Source organism: Anser cygnoides, chromosome 3, assembly GCF_040182565.1.
Source record: "Anser cygnoides isolate HZ-2024a breed goose chromosome 3, Taihu_goose_T2T_genome, whole genome shotgun sequence".
NCBI lineage: Eukaryota > Metazoa > Chordata > Aves > Anseriformes > Anatidae > Anser > Anser cygnoides.
In genome coordinates, this window is record NC_089875.1 from 97043093 (window position 1) to 97070027 (window position 26935).

Consider the following 26935-nt stretch of genomic DNA (forward strand, 5'->3'; position numbering starts at 1 on the left):
CCAGACACTCACCAGACTGGTATGGATTTCAGCAACTGGACCTAAATCTGGGTAGGGTACAGTTCTGTCTCCTGCTTTGGCATCCCTGACATTTTCCTGGACTGTTCCAGACATCTTCCTGTCTGTCAGTACTCCATAGCACCTCACTTTTCAATGGCCCTGAGTTCCCAGATGTAGTATAGACTTCTGAAATACTTTTGAAAGTATCATTAAGCACCCCCTCTTAAAGTTCCAACCTTGACAATTCTCACTTTAACATCCTTTGGACATAAGGTGCATGTGATACTCTGCAAAGATTTCATCAGACAGCATAAAATATATGGAGTTCTAAATAAAGCAGTAAACACCCAAATACAATCCCTCTCCTCTTCAGACAAATTGAAACTCCTATAGTATTTGCTCAGAGTCTCTTGAATATGTAAAATATCTAACATCTCCACTATCTTTGCGAATGCATTTTTTTTCCTTAGGAAAACAAATTTCTTTCTCCTTCAAAATCCTCCTAGTTAGCTTTCTTTGACCAGATATTACCACAGCTAATCAAGGCAAAAAAAAAAAAAATAAAAAAAATTTGAAACTATTAGCTCTTTAGTCCTTCATCTGGCTTTTAAGCCTCACCAGTCTTTTCAAACTGTTGTCTGCACTCTTTTGTTTTTCTGTTTGGGAGCCTTTTTGATTTCAAACCCAGGTTCTCAGTAGAAAAACTGTATCTTCTATGCTTTAACCCAACTCATTGTCCTTAGACAATTCTAACTGAAACAAAATGATTTCTGGCTAATGACACTCCATTCTCCATGGCCTGAAAAGGATGTGTTGTATTTTATCCTCATGGATGATGTATGGTTAGGTCTACGCTTACTAAGACATCCAAAAATTTGAGCAACCTATTAACCTATGTTAATACACGGAAAGGTTCCTCTCTTCAGTTACTTTGATAGACTATTATTACAAAGCAATGAGAGGATTATTTGTAATGGACAGATAAACATACTAGCAGAATAACTACCAATGATGGTGCATTACCATTAGAAGAATCATTTATTAAAAAGATAACAAGATAAAAATAGCATTGTTATCTTTAATTAGAATGAAAAGCTCTCTCATTTCAAAAAAATTTCATGGATTTTTAATGTGAAATTATTTTCATTTATTGTTCAATATCAATTAAAAAAAGAAAAAAGAAGAAAGAAAAAAATAAAAATCATTTTGGAGTGCTGGCACTTCATTTCTGAAAAAAAAAAAAACCACTTAATTTTATGCGCAAGTACTTGCCTTTATTATGCCCCTTTCTACCTCTCCAAACATCTGAATAAAGGCTCACAGAAAAACCTGAAGATCAATAGACTTCATTTTGGACAAATACACTTTATGGGAGTCTTGCAAACAATCTGGGAGCTTCTTTTCTTTTATATAATGGGTGCTTCAGCTCAGGCATATCTGTGGGCTGGAACTATTCTAGTCCAGTATTGAATGACCCAGTCCTTAAAATAGTTCCACAGCTATTACAGACTCTAGTCTGAAAGCGACGTTTTCCTGTTCAAAATCAAGATGACCAGTGGAGATCTGGAAATTCTGAGATTGTATTCTCTGATGAAATACTCTCCTGACCCCGTAATTAATTAACTGCGGTGTTTTCCACCATTTTCATTTCCTAGGTTGATTAAAACAATCTTTGCTTCAGATCTAACCTTGAAGTGATGAAGGCGTGGATAATTAACTCTGCAGTCAAAGTGAATGGACACAAATTGTACTCGGAGTGAATGCTGTGAAAGAAAATAGCCACATAAATACTGCAGCATCCAGCAGCAGAATGGGATACAAAATTGTTCACAGATGAAAAGAGAACACTAGAAGTAAAGAGCAGATGTGTCTTCTCCAACAAAACAGCAAGTACAATACTTCCAGCTTAATGGGGGTTCCTGAGACCTACAAATTTTCAGCACATCTTTGTCTGGAATCAGTGCCAGCCAGCTGATGGACATCTCTGCCCCCATTCATTGCCTTGTCCCAGAGGACTAACCAGGATGAGGGAATATGATAGCTAACATCTTCTCATTAATCCCCCAGTGGCCCTGAAGAGGGAGGAACTTCCAGAACACCACATGGAAGAACTCTCAGCAGTTCAAGCTACTTGAACTAATTTATCACAATAATTAAGTACAGGTGATCCAATTGTATTTTATCTTAATTGTTCACAGGACTAGAACCTTCTACAGACACAGAACTGATGGAGAATCTGATTGTATTTTAAAATGACTTGAGGGTATTAAACAACCACCTTTTCGTTATATGTTTTGGCAAACTTGGCTTTATTTTTCTGTGTTTGAAAAATGGTATTACTGATGGTCATTATATCCAGTGTCAGAGTCACAGCATGTAACTCATATGCTCTATTAGCATTGGAGTTATGCCAAGGCCCACCAGAGTTGAATCTTAACCATTCACGTGAGTGGCTAACATGACTTGCTGTGTGAACTGAATCAAAATAGAAATAGTTACTCCATGGCAACCCTTATGACTTCTTACAGCTGAATTCAAATACAGAAAAAGTTAGATTCAGAGTTAATCTGGAAAGGCAGAATTACACTTCTTGGATAGAATCATTTGTAACTGATTACAATTTTAAAGTTATCTAAATGATCTTGTCCATGACAAATTTCAAATTGTAGACTAACTTGCTACCCCATATCCATGACATCTTTGTAAATTCTGTAATGACATGCAAATTGCACTGAAGTCCCAGGAGATACAAATAAGGACCTAATCAAATACCACCAATTAGCAAAATCAGTGTAGCAGGTAAATAGAAGTTCTGTTCCTGTGTAGTTATTTCTGAAGACTAAATACTGTAAACCTGCAATATCCATCAATCACTGAGAATTATATAACCATAAGCCTTTAAGGATGGGAACATTTTCACCCTCTGGGAAACATTAACATGACCAAGACATAAGTCAGCCTCATTCTTTCAAACTTGGTTTTAAATGTACTTTTAGTCTTAGCAGTATAAAAGAAAATATAAATTCAGAGTATTTGAAAAACAGTACTTCTAGGAAAGGTTATATAATTAAGAACATTCTGTGATATGTTTATACATTTGACTGCATATTTAAATGTCCTGATATTTTTATTACATAACAGCAGGAAAAATTCAGTCTTTATGATCAATGACACACTCACCTCCCCAGTGCTCATCACACACTGTGAACAAGGTGGTTTTATTGGCTAATCCTGGGAACACACTGCTGCACTCCATAACAATAGCCTGAGGAATCATTATGATGCAGGACACAATCCAGATAATTATAATGCTGTTCCTTGCTCTCTTGGCTGTGCTTTTAAACATCAAAGGGTGACAAATTGCATACCATCGATCCAAAGCAATGCAGCTAAGTGTTAGTACAGACACAGAGACTGAAACTGTCTAAAGAAAAGGAAATATTATGTTAATGTAAATGTAATTTTTCTGTTTCAAAAGTGATTTCTTGTAATTTTTGAGAGTTTTAAAAATTCTTTCTATTTTCAACATAGTTTATTATTTGAAATTATGAAATAGAAATTATTTTCAGAAAAAGTCTCTGTTTTAGTTGCTTCTTATGGAATTACAACAGATATCATCATCTGCTGTAGAATAGAATAAAATAGAATAAAATAGTTCGGTTGGAAGGGACCAACAAAGATCATCAGGTCCAACTTGCTGACCACTTCAGGTAACTTTGCTAACCAAAATTCAAAGAATATTGTTATTATTCAAGTATCTCTTGAACACTGACAGGTATGGGGCAACAATAACCTCTCTAGGAAGCCTGTTCCAGTGTTTGACCACCCTCATGGTAAAGAATTTTTTCCTTATATCTAGCCTGAACCAATTCACAGATTAGGGTGCTACTGAAAGTGAGTAGGAGTAACAGAATCAGATTCTTAAAGAACAAACTTATGCATCTTAGAATTTGCATAACTTTATCTGAAAGATTAATTCTAAAACAGTCAACAAATTAGATCTATTTTTTTTTTCTTTGCAGAGCAACTTAGAAAAAAAAATCTGTATTATATTTGGATATCAGCACCAATATTTTGCCTTTTCAGTTTTCAAAGGAACAACAGAAATTCAGAATCTCATGAAAAGAAAGCAATTAATTTAAATTAGACTATGCCATTTTAACCTCTTATTCATTGTAGGAAATAGCATCACTTTTGTTTTATTGTTTGGTTATCATTTCAGTTTCTCTTCAGGATTTCTTGCACTAGAATGGAGGCTTTGAGACAAGTTTTGTGATTTTGATACTATCCAGTAGAAGACACGTGCTGAAGGACTGTTGCCCTTGACAATGTAGCTTTTCAACCTGAATGCATAGGTCTCTGCTGAAAATACAGGTTGTGCTGGAAGCACAAAGATGATCACCTGCATACTTTCAGAGTTTTCTGCTTAATTTTTTTTATTTATAATGACTGAAATGCCAAGCAAGTTGTCATGATAGTATGCCCAGTGAGTTCAAGTGAACTGCTATACTTACAAAAGGTATCTGTCAATGTTTTTTATGCAAATGATCTCATAACTAATTAAGTCCACTGGTAATGAGTGGTGGCAGTTATACTCAAGGCAGAAAATCTGATCAGCTCCCATTATACCAGGACAAGATGACTATTTTTAAAGAGTGCAAAATAAGTCACTAAGCACATATGAAGGCATGGACTCCACTCAGAGTTCTTCAAAAGTTTGGATTCTCCATCCTGGACACCTGAGTAGCTGTTTAGGTCCACATACAGAGAGAATACTTCTGTATGTAATTCTATTTCCAGACATTTTTCTTGCTTTGTATCTCTTCTGAATTATTAAAAAAGATCACACAAAGTGAATGGCATAAGACAAATGTTCCAGAAGGTGCATTGCCCAAGTCTAACAAGAACAATATTTCTTAAGCACAAATATATTCATAAGTGGAACAGTCCTTCAATCCTCTGTAGGTATCCTGAGGTATCTGCTTCAGTAGCAGTGACAAATTTTTGTCACATAATCACCATTAGGAAGATGATATTGCTCTTTCTGTTCTTCATAACATGGATAGTGTGTACACAAACACAATAGAATAATACCTGTAAGTACGGAATCACTTTGCAGAGGGGCTGCCCAAAGAACCAAGTTTCTGTGATGTCCACTACTAAAGTTGCTGGAAGACAAGTAATTGTGACCAGAATGTCAGCCAGAGATAGATTCACTATGAAATAGTTGGTGACTGTCCGCATGTGATGATTCTTCCACACTGCAATGCAAACTGAATTTGGAAAGAAAAGTTAGTGAGCTGGAAATGACTTAGGGGATGCTTCAACACAAAAAACACTTCTCTTTGCAGAATTAAGGAAATGTTTGCATCCTTTGTTTAATAAAGAGTATTTGAATATGTAGTTTGTTGTAGAGACCATGTGTGTTCTTTTAGAGTGGAAACGAAATGGTACATGTAGAGAGATTCTCAGTAAACAAAGAGTAGTTTTCCGCAGACCACAACATAAGAAATAATCAGATATATTATGCAGTTTACAGTACTTCAAGTACTATCTTCACTAACTATTCACACATCTTTCTTCTATTTTAACCCATTGGCTCTGTTCTATGGAAATACACATCTACATTTATGAAAGTTTATCTTTTTTTTTTTTTTTAATGACAGTATGATGCTTAATTCAAATTGCTACCACATGGAGTCTTGTAAACTGTGTCAAGAAAACAACCATTTTATATAATATTTTGCTGGGAATACTGTATTTATTGCATCTGCAGAGAACGTCTAACATTTGCCTGGGAAAAAGGTATCTGTGATTTGAGGGAAGCAAATGAATGTAATTTTTTCAGTATTAAGCTCAACCCATTTTAAATGTAGTATATTTTTGACCATGATTATTGTGACCAAAACCAGTATATAGCAGGCACTCTAAAGGATGTGCCCTAAAGCTTTTATATCGTTTCTTACCCGCCCCCTCCTTTTTTTTTTTTTTTTTTTTAATTTTACAGGCTTTTACAAATGAAGCAAATCATAGAATGGCTTGGCTTGGAAGGGACCTTTAAGAGCTCCTAGAGTTGGAACCTCTAGTTCCAACCCTCTTGCCATGGATAAATCACTTCTTTAACATGGATGCAATAAATTCATAAGTTAAAAATGCAAAAATTGAGTCTGAGAAAATAGACTAAAAACATTTTTTTTAATAACTTTGGAAGTAAAACCCAGAGAGATTGTAGCAATCAATTGCCTTTCACCAAAAACTCTAAAAAATCCTGCTCAATACTTTCCTGAAATAGCACAGTAATTCCTGTAAGAAAACACTACAATTCATTCTACACCAAAGATTCTTCTGCTGCAAACAATATTTCATTCCTCATATAAATCTGGATGAAGATTCAAAGTCTCCTTAATGTGCCAGAATATAGCACTATGCTTAGTTTAGATATATTAAACAGATCACAGAATGCTGCAGAAAAGAGTTAGAAAGGACCTCAAGAGTTTGTCCAAGTCTAAAAAGGAATCGCCTAGAGTTAAGCCATTCTCTTATTAAACTAACATAGCTGGCACATAAGTTTTTGAGATCAGATGTTTTTTCAGATCCTAAGAAGAATGGTGTGCCTGAAAGTTTGTGTCCATCTCCCAGCTATATCGGTTGAAATATATTACTTCACAAATTTTGTCTTGCTTGTCTTTATAACAACCCAACTACAGAAAGACTATGAGTAAGTCACTGTTTGCATTTTAAAATCTGTTAAAGGTGAAGATATCATGCTTCTCTTAAATGTACCACAGTGTTGAATGAGGAAAGGGAAAGGAAAGGGAAAGGAAAGGGAAAGGAAAGGGAAAGGAAAGGGAAAGGAAAGGGAAAGGAAAGGGAAAGGAAAGGGAAAGGAAAGGAAAGGGGGAAGGGAAGGGAAGGGAAGGGAAGGGAAAGGGAAGGGAAGGGAAGGGAAGGGAAGGGAAGGGAAGGGGAAGGGAAGGGAGGGGAGGGGAGGGGAGGGGAGGGGAGGGGAGGGGAGGGGAGGGGAGGGGAGGGGAGGGGAGGGGAGGGGAGGGGAGGGGAGGGGAGGGGAGGGGAGGGGAGGGGAGGGGAGGGGAAGGGAGGGGAGGGGAAGGGAGGGGAGGGAGGGAGGGAGGGGGAAGGGAAGGGAAGGGAGGGGAGGGAAGGGAAGGGAAGGGAAGGGAAGGGAAGGGAAGGAAGGGAAGGGAAGGGAAGGAAGGGAAGGGAAGGGAAGGGAAGGGAAGGGAAGGGAAGGGAAGGGAAGGGAAGGGAAGGGAAGGGAAGGGAAGGGAAGGGAAGGGAAGGGAAGGGAAGGGAAGGGAAGGGAAGGGAAGGGAAGGGAAGGGAAGGGAAGGGAAGGGAAGGGAAGGGAAGGGAAGGGAAGGGAAGGGAAGGGAAGGGAAGGGAAGGGAAGGGAAGGGAAGGGAAGGGAAGGGAAGGGAAGGGAAGGGAAGGGAAGGGAAGGGAAGGGAAGGGAAGGGAAGGGAAGGGAAGGGAAGGGAAGGGAAGGGAAGGGAAGGGAAGGGAAGGGAAGGGAAGGGAAGGGAAGGGAAGGGAAGGGGAAAGGGAAGGGAAGGGAAGGAAAGGAAAGGAAAGGAAAGGAAAGGAAAGGAAAGGAAAGGAAAGGAAAGGAAAGGAAAGGAAAGGAAAGGAAAGGAAAGGAAAGGAAAGGAAAGGAAAGGAAAGGAAAGGAAAGGAAAGGAAAGGAAATTCTAATGTGTGATCTACTTCCATTTTGCTATTTTTTTTCTCTCTCTCTTTTTATTATTATTATTATTATTTTTCCTGGAACACAGGCAACAATGAAGAACAGGCTTTCTCAGTGGCAATACTTCAAATATGTAAAGATTGTTATTACATCTCTACTCTGTTTTCTTTTCAGACTGTAGAACTTCACAGGCCTGTATCTTTTGCTGCCAGTCATTTTTAGAACTTCTGTAAGCACCCTTCTTTCTGTTCTCTGGATGCTCTTCAGAATGGATCACACCTTTGTTGTCAGACTGTAGTGATCCAAATTAACACAATACCCACTCATGACTTTCCTAAAGCTTTAGTAGGAGCTAAGTTTGGATCACTTCTTCATGAGGGCTAGGTTTAGACATTTGGGGGCAATTTAGGGCAAAGGGAGAGGGAGGAGTGAGGTGGCCTTCAATTCCTCTAAGAGAATGTGATTTTATCAACAAACTTGTTTCAGATATGGGCTTCCAAATTTATTCTAAAACACATGCTGTACCAACATGGATGTTCTTCTAATGTGTGCAGACATGAATGCAAATACTATAGCTTGTAGAAACTTAATCTTTTATATATATACATATAAATCTCTCTCTCTCTCTCTCTCTATATATATAGATATCTATCAGGAGCTTGTAAATGCAAGTCAAATTCCCTCTGCAAAGCCCTTTGTTGCCCTTGGAGAACGTCTCCCATGGTATTCATTTCTTTTATTTTTGCCCTGGATACAGTATTTCACGTTTTCTTAGTGGTGACCTTAGATATCCGAAAGGCAAGGCTTGTAAATCAAAAGCTTAAAGGAAACATATTATTTATATTTACAGTCCGTTCGGCTGATAAAACTTACATGCTCAAGTAATTATTTATCTAGCACTGCAAGATAATAACTGTCCAGATCTTTATTATTTCAACTTTCTGCATGAGATTACTACAGTTGTAACTTAAATATCAACAATGTGAGGCAGGACAAAACAGGGGAGATAATACATTGCTGCCCCTCTGGAATGCTGTTTGCAGCTGGAAATGCAATGCTGGGAAGAAAAGTTGCAAACATCACTTCATTCATCCACAGTAATGTTAACACTTTAGGCTTTTGCTTGTGGCTTGTTCTTTGTCTTCAGTATAATTCATATTGAAAGTATGGTCTTGTTTTATACTTATGCAAAAGTTAATGTTAAATGGCAATGTTTTTTTCTGTACTTTTTATTTCTTTGATGAACAAATAAAAAAAAGTTGTTTTTAAAATTCAGATTTCAACTACTTCATTCTCATATTGTGGTTCATCAGTCCTACATTCTATCTGATTCAAGCAAATGCATCTTTTTCATCAAAGGATGTCAGTGCCCAAAGGTGCCAGATTTAAGCAGACGTGTCAAAGAGCACATGCTCTTTGATGAGGTCTCTTGTGCTGACAAGTTTGGGAAAAACACCTGAATGTAAACTTTATTTCTGGTAAAACCAATCCACAAAGTTATCAAATGTGAGTTCAATCTCATTGGCAACAGAGAGTGTCAGAAATCAATTCACAGCATTTTGCATTTTGTGTTCAAAGGCTTCTATAAGTATCAGCAAATGAAACCTCACAATATCTCAGACAGCTAAGAAAATATTATCATTTTCATCTCTGAAACAAGGGAAGTGAAGCACAGAACAGAAGTTGCCAAAGGCCACACAGTAAATCAGACTCAGAATAAGAAGCATGTACTCATAATTCCCAGCTCTGTACTAAGCCTTCCAGATCACACTGGCTTAACAAGGATGGAATTTAGATGAACTTTGATACTTGCTGTTCCTCAGAGAAATAAAAAAGACTGTGCCCCTTGCTACTCAGGGAATAACAGATGCAAGAGGCAAAGCCAATGTACAGAGAGTAACTCTAAATTCCTCTGAATTCTAATCTAAAGGAGCAAGAGGCACCTGAAAGGTAGAAAAATGATCATTTGCAAGCATAGAAATAAAAGATAAGTTGTCACTTTAGATTTCTTTATGCTTGTGTGGTTCCCCTTTTGATCTGATGCATTCTTTGAAGCATAGACCATTTTCCATTCTTTGTATTACATATAGCACAAAAGCATCTTAATTAGCATATTTACATACTAACTTAATAATTAATGTCTCCCAGAAACTTATTCTATGACTGTATACAAAAAAGTGGGTATGTATAAGAAAGACTGTTACAAAAGCCTCTGAAAAGAAATTATTTTAAAAACGAGTCACTTCCACCGCCCCCCCCCCCCCCCCCCCCCCCCATTGCCCTCTGCTGGTTGAAGTATTGCATTCAACACAAGCATTTACAATTTCTTTCAGTGCAAGGATAAACAGAGCTGTGAGGCTTTGCTGCAAGTTATTTGAGCAGGGTAGAATGGTATAAATGACAGAAAGTTACTTCAATATATTCCATGTAGACCAGATGTCTTTCTGAGTCTACTGCCTACTGCTTAGAACAAGCTTGTTCAGTAGTCCTGGACATCAACTTCGTTGACGCACCAGCGATCTAGCAGATCAGTGAGAAAAGCTCTCTAGCTGGTGTTCGAAAACTATTTTGTGGGAGTGCAAAGCAGTCTGACTATGCCACTGACTACATCAGAACTAGTTAAGTATCATAACAAAATAATTTTGCATACTCTCCACTCTCACCCCTTTCAACATGCATTTTCATTTGAGGCAGCTCTATAAAGAAGTGGAGGCATGCAGATCACATGTAAACTCTCCAGAAACATGCTCAAGGGAGGAAGCTCCCTGGACTGCAAAGTGCCATCTGCCTACCCAAAGGGAAAAGGCAGACAGCAGCAGATTTCTTCTCACCCTGGAGAGGAGAAGCAATGATGCAAAAAAGTAGTAGAGGTTCTCAACTGGAAGTACTCTGAAATCATGAAGCAGGAGATAAGGCCAGCAGCAGTCTTCCTGAAAAAAAACTGGGAGACAACACAGACTAAGAGGATGTCTGTTTAGTTATGGCACTTTGTGGTGGCCCAAACTGAGCTCTTCAGACCTCAGCAGATCTATGAACTAGTAAAAAGAGTTCTGAGCAAAACCAAATATTTTGTGCAACCTCTTATGAACATGAGTGAAGAAGAAAGTGGGAGAAATTGTATTAGCATGGGCAGCAAAGATAGGATCACTAGTTCAAGAAAAAATGTGTGTATAACCTTCCCAAACTGTGAGAACTTTGTACTGGAACCAAAGTACCTGCCAAATCTTTATCACTATGTTCTGTATTACAGATTTTATTTTTAAAACACTCATGATTCCAGTTAATAACTTCTGCAAACAAAAACACGCAGGCCAGTTTTCGCAAAGAACAGCTATTTATAGTGGTTATGATGCAATCAGACTGTTCTAATCCCTTCATCATACTGAAATTTCCCACCACCGATTCTTCCGTTTCCTTCCACCAGAATCAAAAGAAGTTTAACGAAAACTGTTGCTATTCTTTCCTCTGCCACATGGTGTCAGTGAAAGCTTGGAAACTTGCTTGAGTTGTGAGGCTGACAGTGTTTGTGAAAACTTGTAGAGGCTTTTCTCAGAGAAGAGAGATCTGCTATAATGAAGCTCGCCCACCTTCCTAATACAAACCAACCAACCAAACAAACAAAAAAACAAACCGAACCAAAACAAAAAGGCTCACGAGACTAAAAAGAACAAATTCAAATCTGAGTTAAAGTTTAAGATACTATTTGAAGTCCATCAAGAAAACGTCATATATCTCATTATAGTCCTGAAGAAAACAACCCTCTCAAATACAACAATACAGTGTGGGTTTTAGATTGGTATTTTTCATGTACAAATCTAATCCCTGTTGGTTTAGTGTCCTGGGGCATTTTAATTAGAGGCTGTAATGCCGTCTATTCAATTAGCATAGCTCATTGTACCTAAAGATGAATATGAAAACAATACAAAGGCTCCAGCTGGTATAAAATGCAGCTGCTTGCCTCCTGGAAGATTTATGCTGTCTTGAGCATATTAAACATTGTGCTGGAGTCCTTCTGTTGGTGAACAGTTGGTTCAGCTGTCAATTTTTTTCCTACGTCAGCCCTAAATTATTTCCCTAACACTTCAGAAATCTTGCCAACCTCTCATTTAATGGGTCATCTTCAAACTGGACTTCTTGGCCAAAGTAAAAACATAATTTCCATAATAAGTAATACATAACATTTCCTTACATAAATTAATTACTCTATGTCTTATCTCATTTTTTGGTAATAAATCCCAAATGAGTACAAAGTATTATATTTTTTCCTCCATTATACTATGCTTAAATACCTTTATTTTGCTTTAGAAGTTCATCACCAAAACTGTATGACTAAAATATGACCACACAATTTATATGGAAGTAATGCTGTGGATATAAGCACTACTCATCAACATCTTCAGATGCACAAGGCAGGAGGCTTCTAAAGAACTTTTCTCCTTCACAATGTTTTACAGTGATAAAAAAAGATGTTTAATAGATTTGAGTTACACATTATTTCCCATCCACTCACCCTCAAATGTAAAAAAAATAAATTTAAAAAAATATGTTTCCAGCTGGAAAAGACTTGGTCCTTTATATGGCAATCTCCCCCTTGTTCCTTTTTGCGTAATGATGTTGCCTACTGTGAATAAAAGCCTCAGTGGTGGGGAGTCTATCAACATGGTCATGCTGAAAGGAAGTCTGAATAGATAAAATACCAAATGGCATTCTGCTAGATCCCCTGTTGAAACACTGAAGCAATGCATACTGTTAGATAGAAAAATGCTGTCACTGAAATTATTTTATGTTCTATTCCTGATTAAGAATTCTGCTTTAACATAGCAGTCTAAAAATTAGGTGTTTAAGCCTGGGCTTATTTTATTTATTTTAGGAAGGCTTTCCATGAGTTTTCAATAACTCTATTGATGATCTTGATTAAGGGACAATAAGCACTTCAACTAAATTGTAGAGGATATTTAATTGGGGGTTTTTGAAACCATCAGTGAGAACAAAAGATCTAAACCAAAGAGATCTCTTCTGTGAATAAAAAGATGATATCTGCTTCCTAGGCTGTCCATCTGAGCTCTACCACTCTACCCACTACTGAACTCTAAACTCAAACATTACTTCATTTTTTACATCATTACTCTTAACTAAAAAAAAAAAAAACTAACAGAAGATCAAGTTTACATTGAAAAAGCAATAGAAAGACTGACACAAAGAACAGAAACTTTTAACACAATGTTTATTGCAATGAAAATATTGAAAAAATCCTACATCTGGTAATAATGCCCAGCAGATAAGAACTGTCCTTGAATATACGATGTAACAGCTGAAAAGATTTGGATTATGTTCTAGGCTGCACATACAAAGGAATTACATAGCTTGGAAGTGAAGTGCCGCCTCCTCCTCACAAGACACACTAAACACATGTCAACAAAAATCGTGGAAGCATGACAAAAGGAATGGGAGGTTAGGTCATGCTCCCTGTGTATAACACATAGACATATCTGCATGGTGCAGGTTCCATCACTTTTTTCATGTAAGACTCTAGAAGAAACACTGAAACTGTAAGAAATATAGCTGAATAACAGTGAATAAATGAAATCTTAAAAGATTTTTTATTTTTTTTATCATCAGCCTGAAGTGTACTAAGGAACTGTCTCCCACAGAAGACAATGAGAGTCTACATAAAGAAAACATATATCTATATAACATCTAGTTTGCTTGCAGCCATATAATTTCTGAGGAGCTTTATAGCTACCAAGTGTTATCTTATTATGGTGCTAGAAAAGAACATAAGAAGTAAATTCTGCTTGCTGGAAGCTTATCTCTACAAAGTACAATTGGGAGTAATAGCACAATCATCTAATTGGCACAGGATTCATTTTCTAACTCAGTCACATTACATAATCTTAGGCAATTAACAACATAATGGGAATGGGAATTATTACTAGAAGATCAGCTACACTATACAGTCTGCTAAAAATGCCAGTTTTGGTCAGTTCTGGATGAAGTGAAAGATATCATCACACATTTTCCTGAGCTTCCTATACTGATTAACACAGACTGAGCAGTTTTAAATTATCCCACTACACACACAGAGTTGCATATACTTATTTGTCTATCCGTAGTAACAATAAAAAACCTACAAAATCATTACACACATTTCATGTTAGAGATGGAAGGACACTTAATGTAGCTGTCGTACTGCTCATGACACTACAATAAAAAGATTTCACACTTCATTGTGACTCAAATTTAAACCTGCGTGACTCATTAAAATCAAGGTGAGCTTCACAGCTGAAATGCTGGGCAAATCTGAAACCATATGCTTCAAAATGCATGTCAGCATAAAATGGAATTGCATTAGGAAAAACCCATCCATTTCCATGTCCATTTCTAATGAAGATGGATGAATGCCTTTGCTTTAGACTATATGAAAAAAATAAGCTCTGATATGGCACAGCTGTGTAAGCAGAGAGCAGGCTGCTGAGTAGAGACCTCTGAGCTGATATACCTCTTCTTGGGGTCTCTTCTTTGCTTGGGAGCTGCATTCAAGCCCAAGCTCTCACATTCAGCTTGGGCAAGACAAATGTTCTAAGTGTGCATGTGCTTGTGTTTGGCCATGTGTCTATCCAATATTGATTGTGGGCCTGACTTGACTTCCTGGCTTAACCTCAGACCTGCTTCATCCCTATGAATTTGTCTGTTAACTGCTGGGCTGTGTCTGACCATCACCAGACCTGCCCAGCTCCCCTTGCATGGGCACTGTGGGACTGTGCTCATGCTGGTGTGGATACTGCTCTGCTGGTCTTGCTGCTGCCCTCAGCTCCTGTCTCTCCTTCCACTGGGGACCAGCGTGTTCTAGCTCTTCTCTGACAAATTTCAGCTGGGAGATGTACTGTACTGAAAGCATAAATCAGAAGGTAGCTAACATCCTCCAACCACCCCCCCCCCCAAAAAAAAAAAAAAAGGTTTTACCTGATATGCAGCACAGAAAGTAAGCAATAAACAATGCTTCAAAAAACAACAGAAAAAGAGAGATGGTGAGTTAAGGCAGAAAGTGACAACAGCTTTCATTATATTTGGTAATGCCCCAAAGGCACATCAGTCTGAAGAGTACTTCACTGACCTAAGGGAAAGGCATGTTAGCCCCTGTTCAGCTCTGGGTAGACTGGACTTTGCTGTTTTCAGTGGTCTTGCTGGACTTGGGCAGTGGCTGAAGAGACAGGATGAGTTATTTTCCTTCTACCATACATAGATGGTTCTTTCAAAACATCACTTATAATACAAAATCAAATCAGTCCTTTCCAAACTACCTCACTCAAGACTGCACCTGTTTTGGGAGTAAATAGAAGAGCTGGTCTTCAGAACTATCATTCCAACAGCGTTGAGAATGTACAAAATTAAATCAGGTAAGTTTTTTACAAGAGTTTCACTTGTTTATCAGGAGGGCATCTTGAAAGTAAGATGACACAAAAGCAAAAATAACAACAGGAAAGTTTGCCATTTGCTTCCTAGACAGTTTGTCAATGCATGTGAGTGTGCTTTCCCTCCCCTGTTTGTGCCTCCCCCACCCAGCCCTCCGCTGATGTTTTGGCATTGCAGGGGAATTCTGACTAGGTGGTGATAGTTTGTCCTTCTGTAGGAACTGCTGAATAGCTAGCACTTCAGTCACAGTTTATGATATGTCGGATAAGAGATATTTCATCAGCAATGCTGTGGACAGCAGAAAGGAAGAAAACTGGATAGAAGATCAGTCCTAAATTTTCTGTTTCCAAGAAGTGTGTGGAGTTCCAGAAGTACAATAACATTATGAAAAACAGCTATGAATTAAACAGGGCATGAGAGTCCATATGGTAAGGAATATGCTTGTTTTTCTTTCAGTACCTTATAATGGTTTTTGACCCATGAGACTGGGCATTTTTCCACTTGTTCAGATTCCAGCCCTCCTCCTTTGTCACCAAATCAGTTTAAAGCAGGACTATTGTCTTTTGGAATGAGGTTGGAATACAGGTAGCCAAACTGCTTATTCTTTCATTCTGACTGAAAAAAAAAACAAACACAATACAAACCAAACCAAAACAAACAAACAAACAAAAAAACAGTAAAAAAGGAGAGTCCTTTGTATCCAAATATAAGGGCAGCTTCCAGACAGATGCAACTGTCTTTTAGCAGAACTCAAACGAAAGTCAACAAAATTTGTATTAACATTCAAGGCATTAGGTATCTCTTGCAGCTTGTCTTCCTTCAGTTCTGGGCATTGCCCTTTTTCAGAGCTCGACTGCAGTATTCACAGGAGGCAGAGTTGCCTTTTGACATGAAGGATGCTAAAAGGAAAGAGAGTTGTCCGCCCTCTGGTCTCTGGTCAGAAAGCATATACAGTGGAAAAAGTTATGCTTCTGGATGTGACAGTCTATAAAGAAGAGGACATAATGACAATTCAGCTTCATCTTTCAATGCATTTCTACTGTTTGGGTATCTCACAAGGGTGTGCATGTCTTCTTGCCAGTGATCTCCATATTATGCAAATACCAATGTATTGCAGCTGATACCCTAACACTTACATAAATCGAGCTCATATATTATCTATCTTAGGTAGATGAAATGTATAAACATCACATCACTTCCTGCATTGTATCTTTTCAAAAAAGGATTAAGCAACTCTTGTTAATATTCATCCAAGATACTAAAGGTGACTTACATGTAGCTGGCGCTACAAACCTAAAGTACTTGATTCTGTGACCAAGGTGCTGGAGCGTGTCCAAAGATAAGCAATGAAGCTGGTGAAGGGTCTAGAGCACAAGTTGTATGAAGACCGGATGAGGGAGCTGCAGTTGTTGAGCCTGGAGAAAAGGAAGCTCAGGGGAGACCTTATCTACAATTAACTTAAAGGAGAAGTGGGCACTGATCTCTTCTCCCACACATCAAGTGATAAGACAAGAAGACCTTAAGTTGTGCAAGGAGAGGTTTAGGTTGGATATTAGGAAGAAATTCTTCAATGAAAGGGTTGAAATGTATGGGAACAGACTGCTCAGGGAAGTAGTTGAGTCACCATCCCTGTAGGTCTTCAAAAAACATGTAGATGTAGAGCTTAGTGACATTGTTTAATGGTGGACTTGGCAGTGCTAGGTTAAAGGTTGGACTAAAAGATCTTAGAGGTCTTTTCCAACATAAATGATTCTATGATTCTATATTCAGTGTCCCAGGTTCCCCAGATAATCTGGACAAAATAAAATGCAATAACTTAAAATACAGTTAAGTGAAATATGCCTCATCTAAGGCAATCAGAAGGATTTGTGTAGATTACGGCACCATTTAAGAGAATACATGATCTTCATGTGGATTTCGACTCTGTGTGTTTATTAGCCAGGCACCAATATTAACCTGCAGATAACAATCCAATTCTACCAACACATGCATGCATACATAGACCTCAGTATTCACCAGATGATTTTTAAATGATGACACAGAAATATATGAGACATTACAGTTGGCTGTTGATCATCATTGACTAGAACTTTGGTGTTAGAATTATACCCAAAACTTTTGTTCTACACCTGTAAAGAAAGAAGCCCTAAAAATCAAGTTATAGTAAGCAAAAATCAGATGAATGCTGTTGAGCTCTATGAATGAGACTGTGAACTCCTTGAAGAAAGGACCACAGATGGATGTTGTACGGACCTCAGCATAACATGGTGCTAACAGTCACAGAATCACAGAATGGGCGGGCTTGGAAGGGACCTCTGAAGATCATCCAGTCTAACCCCCCTGCTGAGCAGGATCACCTGGAGTATGTAGCGCAGGATGGCATCCAGGTGGGTTTTGAATATCTCCAGAGAAGGAGACTCCACACTCTCTGGGCAACCTGTTCCAGTGCTCTGTCACCCTCACAGCAAAGAAGTGCCCTCTCATATTGAGCCAGAACTTACTGTGTTTCAGTTTGTGCCTGTTGCCTCACATCCTGGCTCACCATAGAATAGATAGCAAATAATAGAATTATCCAGAGAAGACTAATTCTCTGTCAATTAGGCTTGGTTTCTTTCTAAGCTGGAAAGAGAAACAAACATCACCAAGTTCTGTGAGTAAAGAAAGTCTCTGAGATTTCTTGCGGACATTCTTCATGGTTTCCAAACCATGGCATTCAGCATGAGCTTCAAGCTGAGCACTGGCAGGCTTTGAGTGCTCCTGCTTTCAGCTCCTGCCAGCTCTGCGGAGGGCTGCCAGAGTCCCAGCAGATTGGCTGGTGGGACACCAGAAGGCTGCTTGGTCTGTGGTCAGTCTTTGACCCAATCAAGATCTTCCCTGTACTGTTTGATTTTCAGGAGTGCATGCTTTCTGAGGGAAAACATTTCATTAGGAAAGTTCTGACCCCCTTGAATAAATAACTTAAATAACAACCATCCCCATTCTAATGTGTTAACTGTGTGGAGCTGTTAATCTCTTATGGTCTTATCCTTATCCTAGGGTTTAACAGCTGCAACTGGTTAGTGTGGAATCATTGCATCAGTAACTACAGGCCTCCATGCATCCTAAATGTATCTTTCCTTCTTTTATTTTTCTTCATTTCTATTTCAAGCACTTTTTAAATAAAGAAAAAACAGATAATTAGTCCAAAGTCAAAGTACAAACCCTTTTAAAAAGTTTTGCTCTAGCTTTGCAAAGTTGAAGGAGTTCAAATTCTGTGCAGTGGTAATGGAATGTTTTGGTCTTGTGTGAAAAACAGAAAGTCCTTACCCTCAGTACCTATTCTGCCTCTAGCGATAAATAGTGACTAAACGAAAGAGAAAATAGGACAAAATATACTGATGATATCACCCCGATTTCAGATTCTCTGAATGTTCATGTAACTACGTCTTAAAACCTTCTTACGACCTGCTTCTTCTCAGTGGCTTGCAATGAAACCTCTGGTGAGCAGCTAGTGTGGGCACGCAAGAATCATTGCTATGAAGCACCTGAATGCAATAATCAAACCTGCATTCAGATGCAGAGGCTTGCAAATGTTTTCATTTTAGCTGGTTTGTGCAGTAGTTTTGACAGGGTATGTCAACTCTCCTAATTGAACTAAAAGCTAAATAGCAGTGCAGACCTTGTTATACACTACTATTAGCAGGACAATTCCTGCAGTGCAGCTCAGCCAAAAGCCCAGTAGATGTCAATCAAAGTTCAAGCTTTCTACCCTTGGCTGTTAATTAACTGTCAGAATGCTTTAATCTCATTTATTACTAATATCTGAGGGCTGTGCTGTGCCCTCCACTTGCACAGATGTTATTATGGGAACACAGTGAATTGCCTCATTCCATGTGAATGCCTAATTGAAAATAGACAGAAATTAAGTTTTTTTGAGACGACATAGGGAAGGGAAAGGTATTTCATGGTTTTGTAAGTGCTAACTGAATAAGACATGGAAAAAGCAGAACTAGAGCATTGACTTCTCACGCTAGCCCAGCAGCACTGCTCAAACGTAAGCAGAGGAACACACTGCATCATTGAGGGTGAAACTATACAGCACTGTTAGCCACTAAAACCCTCTTTAGAACAGCTTCTGCTTTGCTTTGAGAAGGTACAAGACTAAACTGAAGATTGACTGTGAGTAAGGATTTTTACAGATTGACTATGAGCAGGAAAATTAACTTTCTGGGGATTTCAAAATGTACACTCTTATGTATCAGATTTTCACCGCCAGCCAAATAAACAAGGTTTCACAAAAAAATGTCATTGGAAAGACCACATCAATCTCTCCCCTCAAAATCACTTGAGCCTGCAATCAGTGCAATGTGAGCTTTCTTGCATAAAGATGAGACAGCGTTCAGCTAACGAGCACCTGCACCTGCCGATCCCACAAACAACTTGCCTGTCAACAGGGGCAGCAGTTTGGGTGGGTGAGGTCTGTGCAATTCACAAAGGCAGTTTAAAAAAGCAAAAGGCTTGGGCAGAAGCAGCTCAGTAAAAGGACAGGTAGGCGGACAGCTAAATGCCAGCCTCCACCCCAAGATATGGTACAGACACGTCTGGGAGGAGCAGCTGCACATCAGCACCGATATCACCTCTGTCTGCGAGTGCAAAGCCAGAAAACCTTTTCTCCTGGTGGCTTCAGGGGAAAAAAAAGTGTAAACAGAGAGAGCTGCTCTAGCCGAAGGTTTGACCTTGAATCTTTAAAGGCGAGAGGACAGCCTGCTTACAAAACGGGCAGAGGTGAATAGGCAAACATAGACAGTTCTCCTTAAGCCGTCTTTGCTCAGGATCAGAAGGACACCTTTCTTCGTGGTTTAAAGCACAGGCTCTTTGGGAAGACTACTGTCTTTACCCTGAGAAGCTGGCTACCGAGCCACGAACTGAGCAAGTACGCTCGGGCTTGTGAATAGCCCTCTCGTAGCCTCTTTGGCTGAAGGCTCACTGGTTTCGCCAACGTGCATACTCGGTGTTTACCGACAGCTAGCGTGCCATTCCAGACAAAAATATCATCAGCAGTCCGTCGAAAGAAAAATAAATAAGTAAAAAATCCTCGCAAAACGTTGCCTCTGGCTGCAGTCACATTTGCAACGCGTCCAGGGAAGCCTTGAGCGCTCGCCGAAGGCAGCGCTGGCGTGCATAAATCCTGCAGAAAATCATGAATGGAAACCCCGTATGGCGGGGCTGGGCGCTAGTGAGCCGCTCCGTTCATGAAAATGTCAGTGCTGTAAATACGGGACGCAAATGGCCGGGGCTCCGGGGGAGAGGCTGCTCCACGGCGGCGTGCGCGGGGGAGGGCGCTCCGGAGGGGCCAGGGGGCGAGGGGGGGGATGGGGAAAGGGGGCGATAAGGGGAGATAATGGGGAGAGGGGGAGATAGGGCGATGGAGAGAAGGGGCGAGGGGGAGATGAGGAGACGGGGAGATGATGGGGCGAGAGGGAGATGGGGAGACGGGGAAAGGGGGTGAGAGGGAGATGGGGAGATGATGGGGAGATGGAGCCAGGGGGAGATGAGGAGATAGGACAAGGGGGCGAGGAGAGTTGGGCGCCCTCACCGCCGGGGCGAGGCCGCCCCTGTCCCCCTCGCCCCTTTCCCCCTCGCCCCTGTTCCCCGTTATCTCTGCCGGCCCGACAACGCGCCCGTTTTGGGGTTCCCAGCACGGCGGGGCGCAGGAGGGAGCAGCATCCCTCCGGGCGGGCGGAGAGGCGGGGCCGCTGCCCGCGGAGGGCAGGGCGGGCGGTTTCGGCACCTGTGCCCGGTGGATGGGGACGGGAGCCCGGCTCGGCTGTCCCCGAGCCCCCGGTGTCCGGCAGCCCCTTCCCTCCCTGCAGCCCGGCTGCTGGGGATGCGGCGTGTCCAGCCGCGGGGAGAGGTGAAACCCACCCGCGGGTCAAAAAAAAAGAGGGGCTGGGAGGCAACTTCGGGGCGCCGCACTCACCCAGGACGTTCCCGACGAGCGCCACGATGAAGACGACGATGTAGCCGGCGATCAGCGCCCATTCGTACTCCTTGGGGTGCAAATACTCCTTCCAGAGGTAGCGCAGGAACTCCTCGTCGTCGTAATCGGCGGACGGGCTTAAAAAAGGCTCCCGCGTCTCGTTCAGCTCCGGGGAGGATGTCCAGTTCCTGCGCGGAGGGGAAGCATCCTCGGGCTGCGTCCCGGACATCCCTGGCGGTGGTCCGGGGGCTGGCTGAACCCTCTCAGCGCTCCAGCGCTCTCTCCCGCCCCTCCATTGAGACTTGCGATCGCCGGTGCCGAGCTGGGTGTGGGGAGAAAATGACGCGGAAACTTCGGGAGCCAATGCGGGACCGGGCTGGGGCTCCGAGCCGGCCCCAGCCGCCCGGCAGCCTTCCCCCGACCCTTTTTCCCCTCCGCGGGCGCGGAGGATGCACGCCCTGCCCGGCCCGGGGTGTGTGTGGGGGGGACATCTGTCGGGGGGATCGATGGTTGAAGGACGGGGGTTCGACGGGTGCCTCTTGTGGAGGAGGCAAAGGATGAAAGGAGTAATTAAAACTGAGCGGTCGATGTGTCTTCTAGGGGCCCCTTTGAAAAGTTCGGCTGTGTGTCATTGGTGTGCGGCTCTACCTTCAACGCACGGGCTTAATACAGAGCCAAATATTCATAAACACTGTGGTGCTTAGCTCTAGACAGTGCTGGCTAAAACAGAACAAACCTCAGTGGGAAAATCTATAAGCACAGTGAACAGACAAGCGAGTTGTTTCATCACATTTTATGACCATGAAGGCTCACTGTAGGCTTGAGTCTAGTTTCAAACCTCCAGCCTGGGACCTTGCTGCCCCTTGGCTATTCTGGGTTGAGCTGGGCTGGTAGAAAGCAATTCAAGAGAGTCCAGAAGTGCTAGTTAAACAGCTTGATAGGATTCCCAGCTTCTAGTCATTGCTTCCTGAATTATTTTCATACTCTGCCTAATGTTCAGTTCCTGAGAGAGAAGAGACAGGGCTGGACTCGTCCTTCCCTGGCTGAAAAAAAAAATCCCGTTTTTCAGGTAATCTCTTCACTTACTTGCTGAATAATTTAATGAGTTGGATATAAGCACCACTTCCACTGTGAAAGGGCACACCTCTCTCAGTTAAGCATTTACGTGCAGGGTCTACACCGCCAGAGAGTGAAGGAACTATTATGTGACTCTACTTCCAACACATAACTTTGGTAGAGAGGCAGATACTCACGAACACTGTAGTGCTTAGCTTCCTGAATTGTTCTTCATAAGCACGGAGCATTCCCTCATGCCTTCAAAGTCCAATCCAGCATCCCCACCTAACCACCCAACCTGGTGTTGCCTTTAGGCACCTGTTTTTATAGATCTGCTCTCTTTGTTTTAGTTTTGTTTCTGTAAAATAAATAAATAAAGAAAGAAACAAACAAACAAAAAATTCCTATTCTACTGGGAAGTTGAGTAGACCTTTCAGGATAAGGACATCAAAGAGTGAGATATACTTGGATATACAGGTTAGATCAGCACCTTACATAAATTAGAAAGGTAGACTTCACAAACCTCATAAATAAAGATTAGATACTCCTCAACTAACAAAAACAACTAATTTCCTGTTAGTAAAAGTATGAGTTTTGGGAAGTGATTTAAGCTCTCCTGAGAACGTTGGAATACTGATGTACTTGGTACACAAAAAGAGATGCATTTAAGGTGCTTGTCATGGTCTTCAATAGTGTAGATGTAGAGCATGACCATTTGGTGATCAGTATCAGACAACCACAATAATTCTCCAGCTTGTTTCATATGTTAAAATGTTGATCCATAACTTCCATATCTGCTTCCAAGCTGCCATGAAGTCTGAAACAGGTAACGCCTTTTTGACATAGAGTACTCTTTTCTTCCTCCCTCACCAGTAGTAAGGTAGTAAGGAATTGAATTAAAAAGACATAATATTAAGAAATGACATAGTTTTATGAAAAACAGATCTTAGAGCTTTTTTTTTTTTCAACCAGATAATAAATGTGATTGATAAAGGCATAAATGATTGATCATGCAGATTGATAAAATGCATGAATTTGCTATTCTTAGAGTGCTGTAAGACATTTGCTTTTATTGGTACAGCACATTCTTATTAGGTAAACTGTATAGTAGAATATCAATGTGGCACACATTATAAAGATTAAAAATTGTCTAACTAACAGATCTCAGAATAAAATGGTAAAAAAAGAGTTGCCACTGAGCTCATGCCTTTCTACTGTCAGATCCTGGTTCTGTTGCACTCATCATTCAATGACCTTGAAGAAGCTGGCAGGTGATCCAAAAATCAGAGATAATCAGCTACACACAAACTCCCATCACGAATCTGTAGCCAGAGAGCTTCATGTGATTATTGCCAGTACAAATAAGTATACCTGTAAAAACACATTAAGTATGAGAAACTTGGCTGAGCTAAAATATGCATCATGCATAAAAATCTGCTATTGAGGAAATACTTTTCAAATAGAGTCATTTTAGCTGTGTATTTTAAAATCAAGATCAGACGCTTTCTTAAAAGATAAGTGCTATCTGAAATGGGAATTAATTCAGAAAAGTCATCTGACCTGTAGCATGCAAGAGGTCAAACTAGATGATTAGAGGAGTCCCTTCTGGCTTTCTAATTTGTGAAAGTGTGTTAGTAGAATAGATTCATTTGATGAATTTCACTGCTGATTTACGTTTTAATTATACAATTTATACCAAGACTAGTGCAAGAGTCTAAATCTGTTCCTTCCATATGCAAGTGAACAGTAAATGCTCAAAAGTATGTAATTCTTATTTTATTAACCTTCCTCCCCCCCCCCCCCTTTTTTTTTTCTTATCAATTTAAAACCTGTTTAACACGTGGTTTTATAAACTCCTACAAAGCCTACACTGGCTACACAACACTTAAAAGGAGCATAAATTCAGGGTTATATCTATTAATATTTTTATCTCACGAGAGTACCATTTAGTACTTTATTTAGCGAAAGTGTTCACATACACTGATATCTTTCTAATTTGTAACTTTCTATCACTAATCCCAAAATACTGAAATGAAATTACAGCCATAAAAGATATGCCTTGTGGCTTTCAGTGCCACTTATTTTATGATATTAGACCATGTGAATATAAATCAAACACAAATTTATGCTTTATTGCATCTGATAGCTCAAAGGAACTGACATTCATAGGGAACAAACCAACCCTACTTCAGCATCCAAGTTTATTGCTTTGTCAAGCACATTTTCCCCCTCCATAATAATCATTCTATTGCAGACTGGAATTAGATGATCTTTAAGGTCCCTTCCAATCCAAACCATTCAATGATTCAGACTCACATTTTTATTAATCACACAAATAGACAGCAGTTTTTCATATGTTAGAGTCTAACACTTTGATTTTAAAAACTATTTGATTCAGAGGATTAGTTCCATACATGTATAATAGTATATTAAATTCGGAATCTTTTATCAAAGCAGAATGAATTATAAAGTTTTTGCAAACTTGGGTTAAGAGGCAGCTGAGCCTTAGGGTTTCTGTTCAGCCTTGGCTGAACATTTAACACGTGCTTTCATTCTTGGGAAGCAAACCGCATAAACACGGCTTCTAAAGAGAAATAGATTGTTGTATTGGCAGTAGAGATGAATTGTTTGAATATGTCCTTCCTTCCCATTTTCCTTTCACTACTTTGATTTAACAGCTTTTCTCTGCCCCCTTTCTATGTTATGAAATATGTCACATGATGGCTCAATAGAAAAACAGCATTACTGCTTATTTGCTTGAGCAATCCTGCTCAGTCATGTACCAGCTTTTGTCTGCGAAGCCCCTCTGGTATCTTTCCTCCTATAATGGTATTTCAAGGTGGAACTGCTGCTTCCCTGGCAGCAGCACTAAGTAGTTTCTGAGGAGCACTTGGGCTATCATCAGCTAAATAGATTGTGAAGAAGGGAGGACGTTAAATGAGTAAGTAGAGAGAAGCTGAAAGCAAGAGAAAGACTGATCGAGAAGACCAGATTTGGATATCTCTGCAGCCATAAAATTTAGTGGGGTAATAAGGGTAATATCTGTGAAGTGGTGAGGTGCAAAGAGCCACAAAAGAAAAATGAATATTATAATGTTTGTGAAAAGAATGGATTAATGAGCAAACCTTATAAATGAATATAATGATGCTCCATCACACGACACATCTGCAGCACCACATTTTCTTTAGCCCCCCTCTTGTCTTAGAATTAATTCACTAATAAGCTGTAGGCTAAAAAGGCAAAACTAGTTTTAACATAAGAGATATTATTCAAATCTTCTGCTGAATTTTTGGAACCACTGGTGATATAAGAAGCCTCAAGCAATTAACTTTCTTTAGCTAACCTCAGGCATTTTCTCTTTATTCTAAAGCAGAATAGGATCCTGTTTTAAGCAATACAACAGTGAGCAAAAGTACTGTTACCAATATATAATTAGACTATCAGATAAACTCTATTGATTAATTAGCTCACTAACACCATTACAATGAGGCAAAGCCAGGGTGACTTGCTCTATTTCTAGTAACAATCAGATAAGAAAGTTCAGTAGTTGGTTAAATCACGCCATCATCATTATTAATATTCACCAATGTAGAACATTTGAAGTGAAAAAGTCTTATTTTATTTTTCCAACTTGGTGCAATTCATATAAAAAAAAAAATCAGTGCAAGCACACTATGCCTCCATGCTTTCCTTGAGCTTCATTCTTGTTAACAGCTAAGTACTAAAAAGAGTTCACAAAAACATTTATTTTGATTAGGAAAATGAATGTGTTCCATCTGCAGTATTCACTTCTCCATGAAGCCTACAAATATCTAAAACCAAACACATTTAATGATGAGGGCACAGATCCAACCTTGACAGACCAAATTACAATACACCTTTCCTAAATAGGTCTCTGAACTGTATACAGAAGCTGGAAGAGGGATGACTATTTAACCTTTTTCATAAGACATGCCCAATTGTAATTTCAGTCAGCAAGTTTAAATGAGCAAAAAAGAAAAAGCTCTTCTTCACTTCATGTTTATGTAAATAGTGAAACTCATTGTAGAGGCCAAGACAAAGTTGCTTCAAGTCCATCAGAAGCTGTTACATGAAGCAGTTTGGATGTAACATTGCACTTGAGAGCTCTGAAACCAACGAAAATTTAACTCCAAATTTAAACTGTTTCTTAAAATTCCTCTCCTTAACATCTACTCCTATCCCACTTGAATATAGCACAGGCTCTTTAGTGTGATCTGAGAAAAGATGGACGTGTTCATACTGAGTATTTTTAGGAATAAGAAAGTAGAGACACAAAACTGTTTTGAGATAAAGATTTTGGTGATTTTAAAGGAAATAATAGCTTTTGAAATGAATCTACCATTTATTTATAAAATCACTATAGTAAAGGTTTTAATGATAATTAGAACCCTGGATCTACCCTTCTACCCTTTACAAAATGCAGGAAGGGACAATATTCTTCAGAATGAAAATTTTAAGTAGACATTGTAGGTTAACAGCAGGAACCAAACCAGTGACAAAGAAATTTTTAAGTGATATGTCACTTCCAGTCATATGAAGGCAAATTGACAGTAACTTGCATTACAGGCTATGACTTGTATTTTCTGTACTCAGGTTCAATGGCTTACTAGCCCACAGTGATATAAGATCACACCAAAAGTACTATATCGGCCTTATGTTTTCATCATACTGTTTCTTTGTTCCTTCAGAAAAACAGATTTTATTCCAGGAGGTCAAAGATCCCTCTAATCAGTGTTATATCTCTGACAATGGCCAGGTAACAGGTGTTTAAAGGAGAAAAC

At 39.8% G+C, this 26935-nt stretch overlaps 1 protein-coding gene across 1 annotated transcript in view; it reads right to left on the reverse strand.

Annotated features, from left to right (window-relative positions):
• HCRTR2 (hypocretin receptor 2) overlaps nucleotides 1-21837 on the reverse strand; it is a 38267-nt gene extending 16430 nt beyond the window's left edge. Inside the window, exons 1-3 of the mRNA XM_013172269.3 lie at nucleotides 21078-21837; nucleotides 5095-5273; nucleotides 3181-3424 (exon numbers count right to left, since the gene is read on the reverse strand). Coding sequence (XP_013027723.1) covers nucleotides 3181-3424; nucleotides 5095-5273; nucleotides 21078-21306 — 652 coding nt within the window. The 5' untranslated portion in view covers nucleotides 21307-21837. The remainder of the gene's footprint in view (nucleotides 1-3180; nucleotides 3425-5094; nucleotides 5274-21077) is intronic.
• Between the last annotated feature and the right edge of the window lie 5098 nt (nucleotides 21838-26935).